Below are 9,227 nucleotides of genomic sequence, written 5' to 3' on the forward strand. Positions count from 1 at the left end.
TCCGCTGGCCGATCCTCGCCGGGCCTCCCGTCCGGCCGAGCCCGCAAGGGTTAAAGGCGGCGGCAGGTGAGGTGGGCGGGGCCCCGGACTCCGGGGGGGAAAAAGGAGCGCAGCGCAGAGGATGAAGGCAGAGAGCGCGGGTGAGTCACGGGCGGAGCTGGCCTCGCTCGCTTGCTCGCTCCCTGGCTCCCGCCCGTCCTCCGCCCTCCCGCCAGCCCTCCGCCCCTCCTCCGCCGCCCGCTGCCCGTCGCCGGCCGCCGGGTCTGGTCGCGGCCCCCGATCGTCTTCGGGTCCTGCCCCTCGACTTTGGAGAGCCCGCCGGAGCGCGGGGCCCATGAGCTTCAGTGGCTAGCGCGCCAGCCAGCGTGCCCGGAGCCCGAGCGCAGCCTCCAGGTAGGAGCCGGGGTCTGGACGGCGAGGGGTGCGCGATCCAAGGATCCTCTCGGAAAGACGCGCCGCTCACTCGCCGCAGCCTCCCGTGGCCTTGGGGAAGGTGGTCCCAAAGAATCCGAGGGGTTTAGAGCCCCGGCCGAGTGAAACCTGGGCGAAGGGGCGAGGCGAGGGACCGAGGAGACTGGAAACTGGGGAAACTGGAGCGACAGGGACAACCGGAGGACCGGGAGTACGGAAGTCCTGACCACCTGAGCGCCGGTGATAGGGAAAGGGAGGCGGCGGAAGGGGGGAAAAGGGTGTCTCTACCCGGCTTCCTGCGTTGGGGAGCGGGAAGCTAGGAGTACGCGCCCTGCTGTCTCCATTCCCGAAACCTTGCAGGCAGGCGATGGCATCCCAGGACTGGACTCCCTGGCCCGCTCTGGAGCCCGGGTCGTTAGCCTCCCCGCCTTTTAGTCCCCGGGGCAGTTCCCAGACGCCAAAAACTATTAGGGACCCAGGCCTCCCTGCTCCCGCCCAGCCCCTTCTGGGCTGCCCCGCCTGGGCCTGAGGCTCCATTCTAGCTGCTTCACCCCGCTCCTTTCTTGTGGTAAGGCAGCGAAAGCTTGAGTAGGCGCCCCAGTCCCCCTCTCCCTCCCTCTTCAAAACTACCTGGGCCACTTCTTTAGTCCCAGAGGCCAAAGGTGGTGGGGTCAGCTGAGTCCTGCTGTGGGAAGAAGTCCCTGCCCTAAACCACTGCACTTCCTCCCCACTATCCAAGAAGGCCAGGCACACAAGCCCCAGACGCCCCAGGCACCAGGGCTCCCAGGACTTAGGGAGAGGTGGTGAGAGAAAAAGGACCTTCAAGTCACAGATCCGTGGTTAAGAAAGAAAAGGGTGGGTGTCCTTTGGTTCCCAATGGTGTAGGGAAAGCATAACAGACCACAAGTGCGGAGAGCTGGTTCAGAGGTACTAAAGCACATATTTGTTGATTGAACAAATCAATGAATGTCTGTTCAAGTCACTTCTCCAAATACTGCCTCAGTTTCCTTTCCTTTCTCTCTTTTTTTAAATAAATAAGAGGGTCTTAGTGTCTGTGATTCTGACTTTCCTTGTTGCCTTCCGCTGTCCCCACTTCGACTCTGCATCCCATAACGGGGTGACAGTTTTACCCTTCTGAGCTTGCTCCTAAGCTCTTCTCCCATTGACCTCCTTCTCTGGGGAAGCTGACCCCTCCCAGCTTTGCATCTGGGCCTCCCCTAAATTGGAGGAGGGCATGGATAGCAAGCAGCCAGACATCTGGCTGGTGCCTGTATGGGTCAGGACAGGAAAGGAAGCTTAGCTTTCTCCTCTGGTGGGGAATCAGCACTGCACTGTACCCCAGGGGGGTGAATCCCTGCCCGAGGGGACAGGGGTGGGGGCCAGGAATGGAAGTGGGTTTTATGGAGCCGTCTGGGCAGAGAGCTGAGGGGAATGGTATTGGACAGTAAAATACGCTTCCTCACTGAACATGCCTCGGGGATGGAATGAGGTCTCTTTGTCCAATATCTCAGAACCTGCTTTGGGCTTTGGAAAGTCAAGTCACCTCAAGCTTTGAGTTTCAGAAACAGACCACCCCCTTCTCATCTGTGTCCTGAGTTAAATTAAGGAAGCTGAGAGGGGTCTGGATCCTACATTTGGGCACGCAGCAGATCTGCAGGGGGTAAATGCCACTGGCCTGGGCAGCTGGGGTGGGGATGGTTTTAGCACAGAGCTGTAGGTGTATCTGACTTACCAGCCTGAGACCAGCCCAACTCTCAGGATGAGCTGGGCCCTGGAGGAGGGATCAGCTAAGAGAAGGTAGACTCCCCCTCCTTGGCTGAGAACCTTACACCCTCAGCCCTTCCTAGCACTTCAGATTCGGTTAACTGGTCTTTAGCTCCCACTCAGAGGTGTGTTCCTCTTTTGCAGCGGCGAGACGGCCAGCCCAGCCAGGAGAGGAGCACTTTGCAGGGAGGCGGCCTGGGTTAGGACTGAAAGTGACTTGGTTACTTTCCTCACTTCACCCCCTCTTTGTCTCCTTTAGGTCCTACCTGAGGTGCCCCTGACCATCCCTGTTCCCCACCCCACCCCGGATCCCGGCAATGCTAACCGCTGTCTGCGGCTCTCTGGGCAGCCAGCACACGGACGCGCCTCACGCCTCCCCGCCGCGCCTCGACCTGCAGCCTCTCCAAACATACCAGGGCCACACGAGCCCGGAGGCCGGGGACTACCCCTCCCCGCTGCAGCCTGGAGAACTGCAGAGCCTCCCGCTGGGCCCAGAGGTGGACTTCTCGCAGGGCTATGAGCTGCCGGGGGCCTCCTCTCGGGTAACCTGCGAGGACCTGGAAAGCGACAGTCCCTTGGTCCCGGGACCCTTTTCCAAGCTCCTGCAGCCGGACATGTCACACCACTACGAATCGTGGTTCCGGCCAACTCACCCAGGCACTGAGGATGGCTCCTGGTGGGACCTTCATCCGGGCACCAGCTGGATGGACCTCCCCCACACTCAGGGCGCACTCACCTCACCTGGCCACCCCGGGGCGCTTCAGGCTGGCTTGGGGGGCTACGTCGGAGACCACCAGCTTTGCGCACCGCCGCCCCACCCACACCCGCACCACCTCCTCCCAGCCGCCGGAGGGCAGCACCTCCTGGGGCCTCCCGACGGGGCGAAGGCCATGGAAGCGGCCGCCCCGGAGTCCCAGGGGCTGGATTCCAGTCTGGATGGAGCCGCGCGGCCCAAAGGCTCCCGGCGGTCAGTGCCCCGCAGCTCAGGCCAGACCGTGTGCCGCTGTCCCAATTGTCTGGAGGCGGAGCGACTAGGGGCTCCGTGCGGGCCCGACGGGGGCAAGAAGAAGCATTTGCACAACTGCCACATCCCGGGCTGCGGGAAAGCCTACGCCAAGACGTCGCACCTGAAGGCGCACCTGCGCTGGCACAGCGGCGACCGTCCCTTCGTGTGCAACTGGCTCTTCTGCGGCAAGCGCTTCACGCGCTCCGACGAGCTGCAGCGCCACCTCCAGACCCACACGGGCACCAAGAAGTTCCCTTGTGCCGTCTGCAGTCGTGTCTTCATGCGCAGCGACCACCTGGCCAAACACATGAAAACCCACGAGGGCGCCAAAGAGGAGGCCGCCGGGGCGGCCGCGGGCGAGGGCAAGGCCAGCGGAGCGGCGGAGTCCGCCGGGGGCAAAGGCAAGCGGGAGGCGGAGGGCGGCGCGGCTCCCTCCAACTGAGCTCCTCCGGTACCTCCCCCCACCCTACCCTCACTGGTCTGCCCTGGGGGTATCAGAAGAGATATCCTCCCGGCCTGATGCCTTTGGGGGGCGATTTGAGGAAGAGAAGATGGTTATTTATTGAGGGGGAGGCAAAGTGGTGCCAGGTCGGGGAGAGGGTGCGCTAGGGTTTTTTGGTCTCGGGCCGGACGAAAATTGTTTGGCCCGCTAGGCTGGGAGGAGCTGCGCATGCCCCTCTGTCCTCCCCTTCGTCATTTATTACGGTCCTGTCCGCAGGCTCGGGGGGGTTGGGGTGGGGGTACTCCTACCGCGGCTGGAGGGCGGCGGGGACCTGCTGGAACAGACGGCGCGTCCCCGGAGCGGAGCGGAGAGGAGTGGGGCCGCCCCGGGCGCTGAAGGTAGCTGTCCGGACACGTCCTTAGCCCCTGGGAACCGGGACATAAAAGCGCCTCCGGACCCGCCCTGCGGCCCGGGTCCCTTTCATCCCCCTTTTAGTGCTTTTGTCCCTACGGTTTCCCGAGGGAGAGCTGAGGTGGGGTAGGGGAGGCAGGGGTCCCCCTTAGGGAGCGGTCTCTATCTGGTTGGGAGGTTTGTTGCTGTAGAAATAACTCTTTTGATGTGCCTCCCGATTAACCCTTCCAAACCCACTCTGATGGAGCCCTGAAGGAGAAGAAGCGGCCAGAATCCGAGACAGCCTGGTAGCGAGAGCTGTGGGGTGGAGGGGAGAGCTAGATTGGGAAGGGGGAGGGCAAAAAGGCCCCCTTCTAAAAGGAGAGAAAGGGATTTGGCCGGGCAATGGAAGGAAAGAACCCCTTACCCCTCTAACTCGGATTCAGTCCTTAACTCCTGGTTTTTATGAAAAATAAAGTTCAGTATAGTCCACATTCCCCATCTGTTCCCTGACGTAGGTTTTCAAAGCAGCCCGAAGCCCCGACCCCAGAATTGATGTAAGTTCCTCATCCCAGGCCCCCCATCATTTGCCTTCCCCTTAGGGACGAAAGGAAGAGGGTTACTAGGTTGACCAGGGAGTAGGTGAGGTGTCCCAGCACAGGGACCTAGAGTGGTCCCCGCTCAGAGTGAACTCTGCCCCGGCCTAGCAGTCTCCTGCTCACCTGCTCACTGAGAAGCTAAGTCCCAGCTCTTTCTTTGCTCTGCCTTCTCCTTTCTCTGCTTCCTACAAGACTTGCCCCTCCTGTAGAGTGTGTATTAGGAGGCTCCTTTCTCCCCATTTTGACTCTGGGCAGGGGGACTCCCTTTCCATATGAAGGAGGTATTCTCTTACTGGAAGGGGTCTGTCTTCTGAGGTGGTGTCCAGGAAGCTGTTCCTGTCCCCTCCTTTAGATGCTAGAAAACATCCTGATTGTGATCCTGGAGTGGGGACTGGGGAGGGGAGAGCCTAGCTGGGGCAGAGCCGGGCAAAGGGAAGGAAGCTGATAGGGGGAAGGATCTTGAACTAGTGGGCTTTCCCAGGCTAGAGGTAGAGGCGGTAACATTCCCCCAACCTCCCTTCCCCCTGGTCCTTCTTTCTCTACCCAGAGCCCTATGCGAGGATTAGTTGTGTATTGATTTTTAAGTTATAAGCAAAAGGTATTTTATTTAATATTAGGGCATGTGTGTGTGCATGTTGTTTGTACGTGTGAGCGCGCGTGTGTGTGTGTTTCTCTACTGAGCCTGGGGTCTCCAGCTAGAGAGATCCCACCTTGTTCAACCCATCCAAGGTCCTAGGACATAGGGCCACAGCATCTCTTCCTCCCTTGGCGATGCTGGAGTCCAGTCCCTAGGACTGGGAGCTAAATGGGAAGTGGATCTGGGGTCTGGGTAGGAATATATGTTTGTGTAAAAAAGGGAGGCCTTCTTAAAAGGGACAGGGTGACTCTCCCTGAGAGGCTCATGGGCCTGGGGTAGTTTAAGAGGTAATGTTCTGTCTTTTTGCTCCCTCTTTCCCCTACCCTCTTGCTTCCCCAACCAGAGGTCCCTTTCCTTGCTGAGAGGGTTGGGGGCAGGAGAGACCAGGCAGTGCCTGCAGGCTGCCTGGGGAGGTGGAGAGAAGGGGAGAGAGGGAAGGCACCGTGGGTGTGGGATTCCTTTCTTCTCCACCCATCGAAACTAGCCACCCCCTCCCGGTGCCACCAGGACAGCCTTCCCCAGTGACCATCCTCTGGGGAACTCCCAAACGGCTGTTCGAGGTTATGGGGGTGACACTGATGTTCCCCCGATGGAGGCCTTGAGCTCCAAGGGTGCGGGTGCGGGCTTTGGATAGGTTTTCTTCTGCTCGCCTCCTTCATAGATCTAGGTTGCTTGGCTGTCTGCCTCCCTTCTAGGCAGCCCCCTAGAGGAGAAATGTAGGATTTTTTTTTCTTTTAACTGCTGTGAACCCACGTTGGAGGGGGGGAGGAGGAGGAGGAAGAAACAGCCTGTGTTTTTTATGCCATAATAAAGTCATCAACCACATCATTGCCTCGTCTGTCTTCCAGCTCTGGCTTCCTTTTTGACTCAGTGTCCCTCAGCCGTGAGGACGAGGCCGGCTGCTGGGTGGGGTGGACACTTCCCTTTGATCCTGCAGCCCTGGGCAGCCTCACCTCCCTTTGTTTGGGGCAGAGTGAGCTGACTGAAGGGTCAGACCCTTCCCTGGAGGTGGCTGGTGCTGAAGGAGGAAGGAGCTCACTCAGGGTTGGTAGCTGGGCTGACTGTCCCTCCCTGGGGGCTAAGAAGGTTCTAGGTATTTCCTTCCTCCACATATAAGCCCCCTCTTTCCCCTCCTCTGACACGAATGCTGGTTCCCTTCCCTCCCAGAGACAGCCAGCCTCTGGGGCTCCATCACCCCGCCCCCTTGGGGGTGTGATCAGTCCCTCTGGCTGTCAGGGAGGCGGGGGTGACTGACAGTGATTTCTTCACCCAGGATGATCCCTATCAGGGACAAGGCGATGAAAGGCAGCCAAGATATCTGATGGGCTCCCGCCCAGCTGGAAAGTATGAGCACTGCAACTCCCAGCTAGAGGGCCCGCCACAGTTACACAACCACCGTGTGCAGGGCACAAACGCACCCTCACTGGGCCCATCGGCATCCTTGGATATGCAGAAATGTGCATCTGTACACACTTTCCCAGGCTGCCCAATGCCTGGTATGCAGCTGGTGCCTAATTCACGTGAAATGAGAAACAAAAACATTATGACTCCAGAGCCCCAAAGCTAGGAAGGTTGAAGGAGGACCAGTTTTGGGCTCCAAAGGGGTAGGCCAGGTGATTGTGTTGCTTTACCTTTTCATCCCACATTTGGGCCAAAATTATTCTCTTCCCTAGTGGGATTCCTGTTTCCCCCATTCCACCCCCAGCCCAATTTCCTGGAGCCAGATCTGGTACCCAGTTTGGCTCCCCTCATCACTTGTTTGGGAGAATCTAAGTCACGAAGTTTAAGGCTACTTTGGGGTAGGGGTATCAGAATGATTTAGGGGGTAGAGATGAAAGCAGACTGGTTGGGGGAGCGCTGTTTATCTTCTCTTGCTCCTGGATTTGGAAGCCTGAGGAGAGAGGCAGACCCACATGTTCCGTTCAGCTAGCCGCATGCCCATCCGCCCCACTCCTGGGGGTGCCTCTTTTAAAAGTCTTCCTAGATCTGGAGGAGTTAGACCCCAGGAGCCTGGTGAGTTCTCTCCTCCTTTAGCCCATCACTGCCCCCAGGGACTGTAGGGCAACTGTGGGGCTGGCTGGGCCTGTCTGGGCAGGGCTTGGGCCACCCCTCCTCCCCTCACAGCTCCTCCTGCTGACCTGCATTCTTAGCGGGGGCCTTTGGTGGGGCTCTGATGTTTGCTCACTGGCTCCAATTGGCAGCAATGCTGCTTGGCCGGCCTGGGCCCCCTGAGGGAGGCCAGGCCACCATTGATGCCTCAGATCTGGTACCCCCACAAGGATGATCCTGGAGGGGCCAGGAAGGAATTAGGGAAGTCAGACCATATGAGCTGACCCTTTGATCAACCTCTCTGAGCGGCCATCTCCCTCTCTTGGGAGTACAGGCCTTCCAGGGTGTTTGAGTGAAATCAGGAACGGGAAAGTGACCGAGCTGCAGGCCGCCTGGGAACCGCAGCCTGGGGCTGCGCTGCGGGCCGCGGACACACGCTTGCTTCTCCTCCGGCCTGTTCCTGCCCCCTCGCGGGCAGCCGGGGAAGTGCAGGAGCGGAGCTGGCTTTGCACCGGCTGCTTCGGGTGCTCACGCTTGGCAGCGCGCAGCCTTCATGTTTGCTTCTGGAATGACATCCAAGGGCAAGCTCACGACCCCTCCCCGACAGCGCCGCTGAAGCGGCTTTCACTTTCCATTAATCCTGGTGAGCCCAACTGCTCAGCATCTTTGCTGTGTAGGTCTCAGGAACCGAATAGTTTGGCTGTTTCCACCCGGTAGAGGACATATTAGAATCATCCACGGAGTTTTTCAAGACACCCTGATTCACTCCAAAACCTCACCAAGTTATGTCCTTGGGGGCGTATTAGAGCAGTGCTTCTTAAACTTTTCACTAGGGGTGTTGTTGTTGTTGTTGTTTTTAATACTTTTAAAAAAGTATTTATTTATTTAGAGAGTACAAGCAGGGGAGGGTCATAGAGAGAGAAAATCCCAATGCAGAGCCTGATGCAGGGTTCAAACTCGCAAACCGCGAGATCATAAGCTGAGCCAAAGTCCGATGCCCAACTGACTGCACCACCCAGGTGCCCCTACACTAGGGATGTTGTTAACATGCAGGTTCAGATTTAGTAGGTCTGAGGTAGGGCCCAAGATTCTGCATTTTTAACAAGCTTCTAGAGGATGCTGATGCCGGCAGTCCATGGACACTGAGTAGCAGAGTATTTAAGTATTATTTAGGGGCCCCTGGGTGGCTCAGTCGGTTGGGTGTTGGACTTCGGCTCAGGTCATGATCTCACGGTTCACGAGTTTGGATTCTGTGTCTCCCTCACTCTCTGCCCCTTCCCCACTCATCCCTGTCTCTCTCAAAAATAAATAAATATTTTTAAAACTTTTAAAAATAGTATTATTTATGTTGTACAGTGGGAGTCATGTGGTTGAAAACTAACGGCTCCCCTCCCCTCCCCAAACCGTGGCTGAGAACCACTGATCTAGTTCAATGCAGTCATTTTGCCACTGGGGAAACAGAGGCCCTCAAAGATGAAGTGACCTGGGGGAGGGGGGGAAAGAGGTGGTGGTGATGGAGGAGGGCACTTGTGGGGAAGAGCACTGGGTGTTGTATGGAAACCAATTTGACAATAAACTATTAAAAAAAAAAAAAAAGATAAAGTGACCTAACCAGACAGACACTGCAGCTCCACAGCAGAAGCAAGACGTGAAGCCAGTGTTCAGTGTCCCAGGCGACGCTTTCCCCTGCCTCCAGCCCAGCTTCTAGGTCAATTCTTCTCACAAGTGGCAGTCCTCCTTCTGAAAATGAAGCCCATCTCCTTGGGGACAGCTTTCTCTTCGGAGTCAGCCTCAGATCGCTTCAGGCAATTGGGAAATATCATAGATTTCAGCTCCCCCAACAGCCTTGTCTGGTACACTGGCCCGCAGTCGGCCTCCTGGGGAAGCCTTGGGCTCTGTACCTTCATTCCCTTCCTCCAAGAGACCACA

The 9,227-nt window shown here is 57.9% G+C and overlaps 1 protein-coding gene across 1 annotated transcript; it reads left to right on the forward strand.

Moving 5' to 3' along the window:
* The first annotated feature begins 286 nt into the window (after nucleotides 1–286).
* Nucleotides 287–3,864, forward strand: SP6 (Sp6 transcription factor). Its single transcript, XM_029928840.1, has 2 exons — nucleotides 287–393; nucleotides 2,435–3,864. The coding sequence occupies exon 2, from the start codon at nucleotides 2,493–2,495 to the stop codon at nucleotides 3,621–3,623; it is 1,131 nt and encodes a 376-aa protein (XP_029784700.1). The 5' UTR covers nucleotides 287–393; nucleotides 2,435–2,492; the 3' UTR covers nucleotides 3,624–3,864.
* Nucleotides 3,865–9,227: the final 5,363 nt, after the last annotated feature.

This window comes from Suricata suricatta, chromosome 17, assembly GCF_006229205.1.
Source record: "Suricata suricatta isolate VVHF042 chromosome 17, meerkat_22Aug2017_6uvM2_HiC, whole genome shotgun sequence".
Taxonomy (NCBI): domain Eukaryota; kingdom Metazoa; phylum Chordata; class Mammalia; order Carnivora; family Herpestidae; genus Suricata; species Suricata suricatta.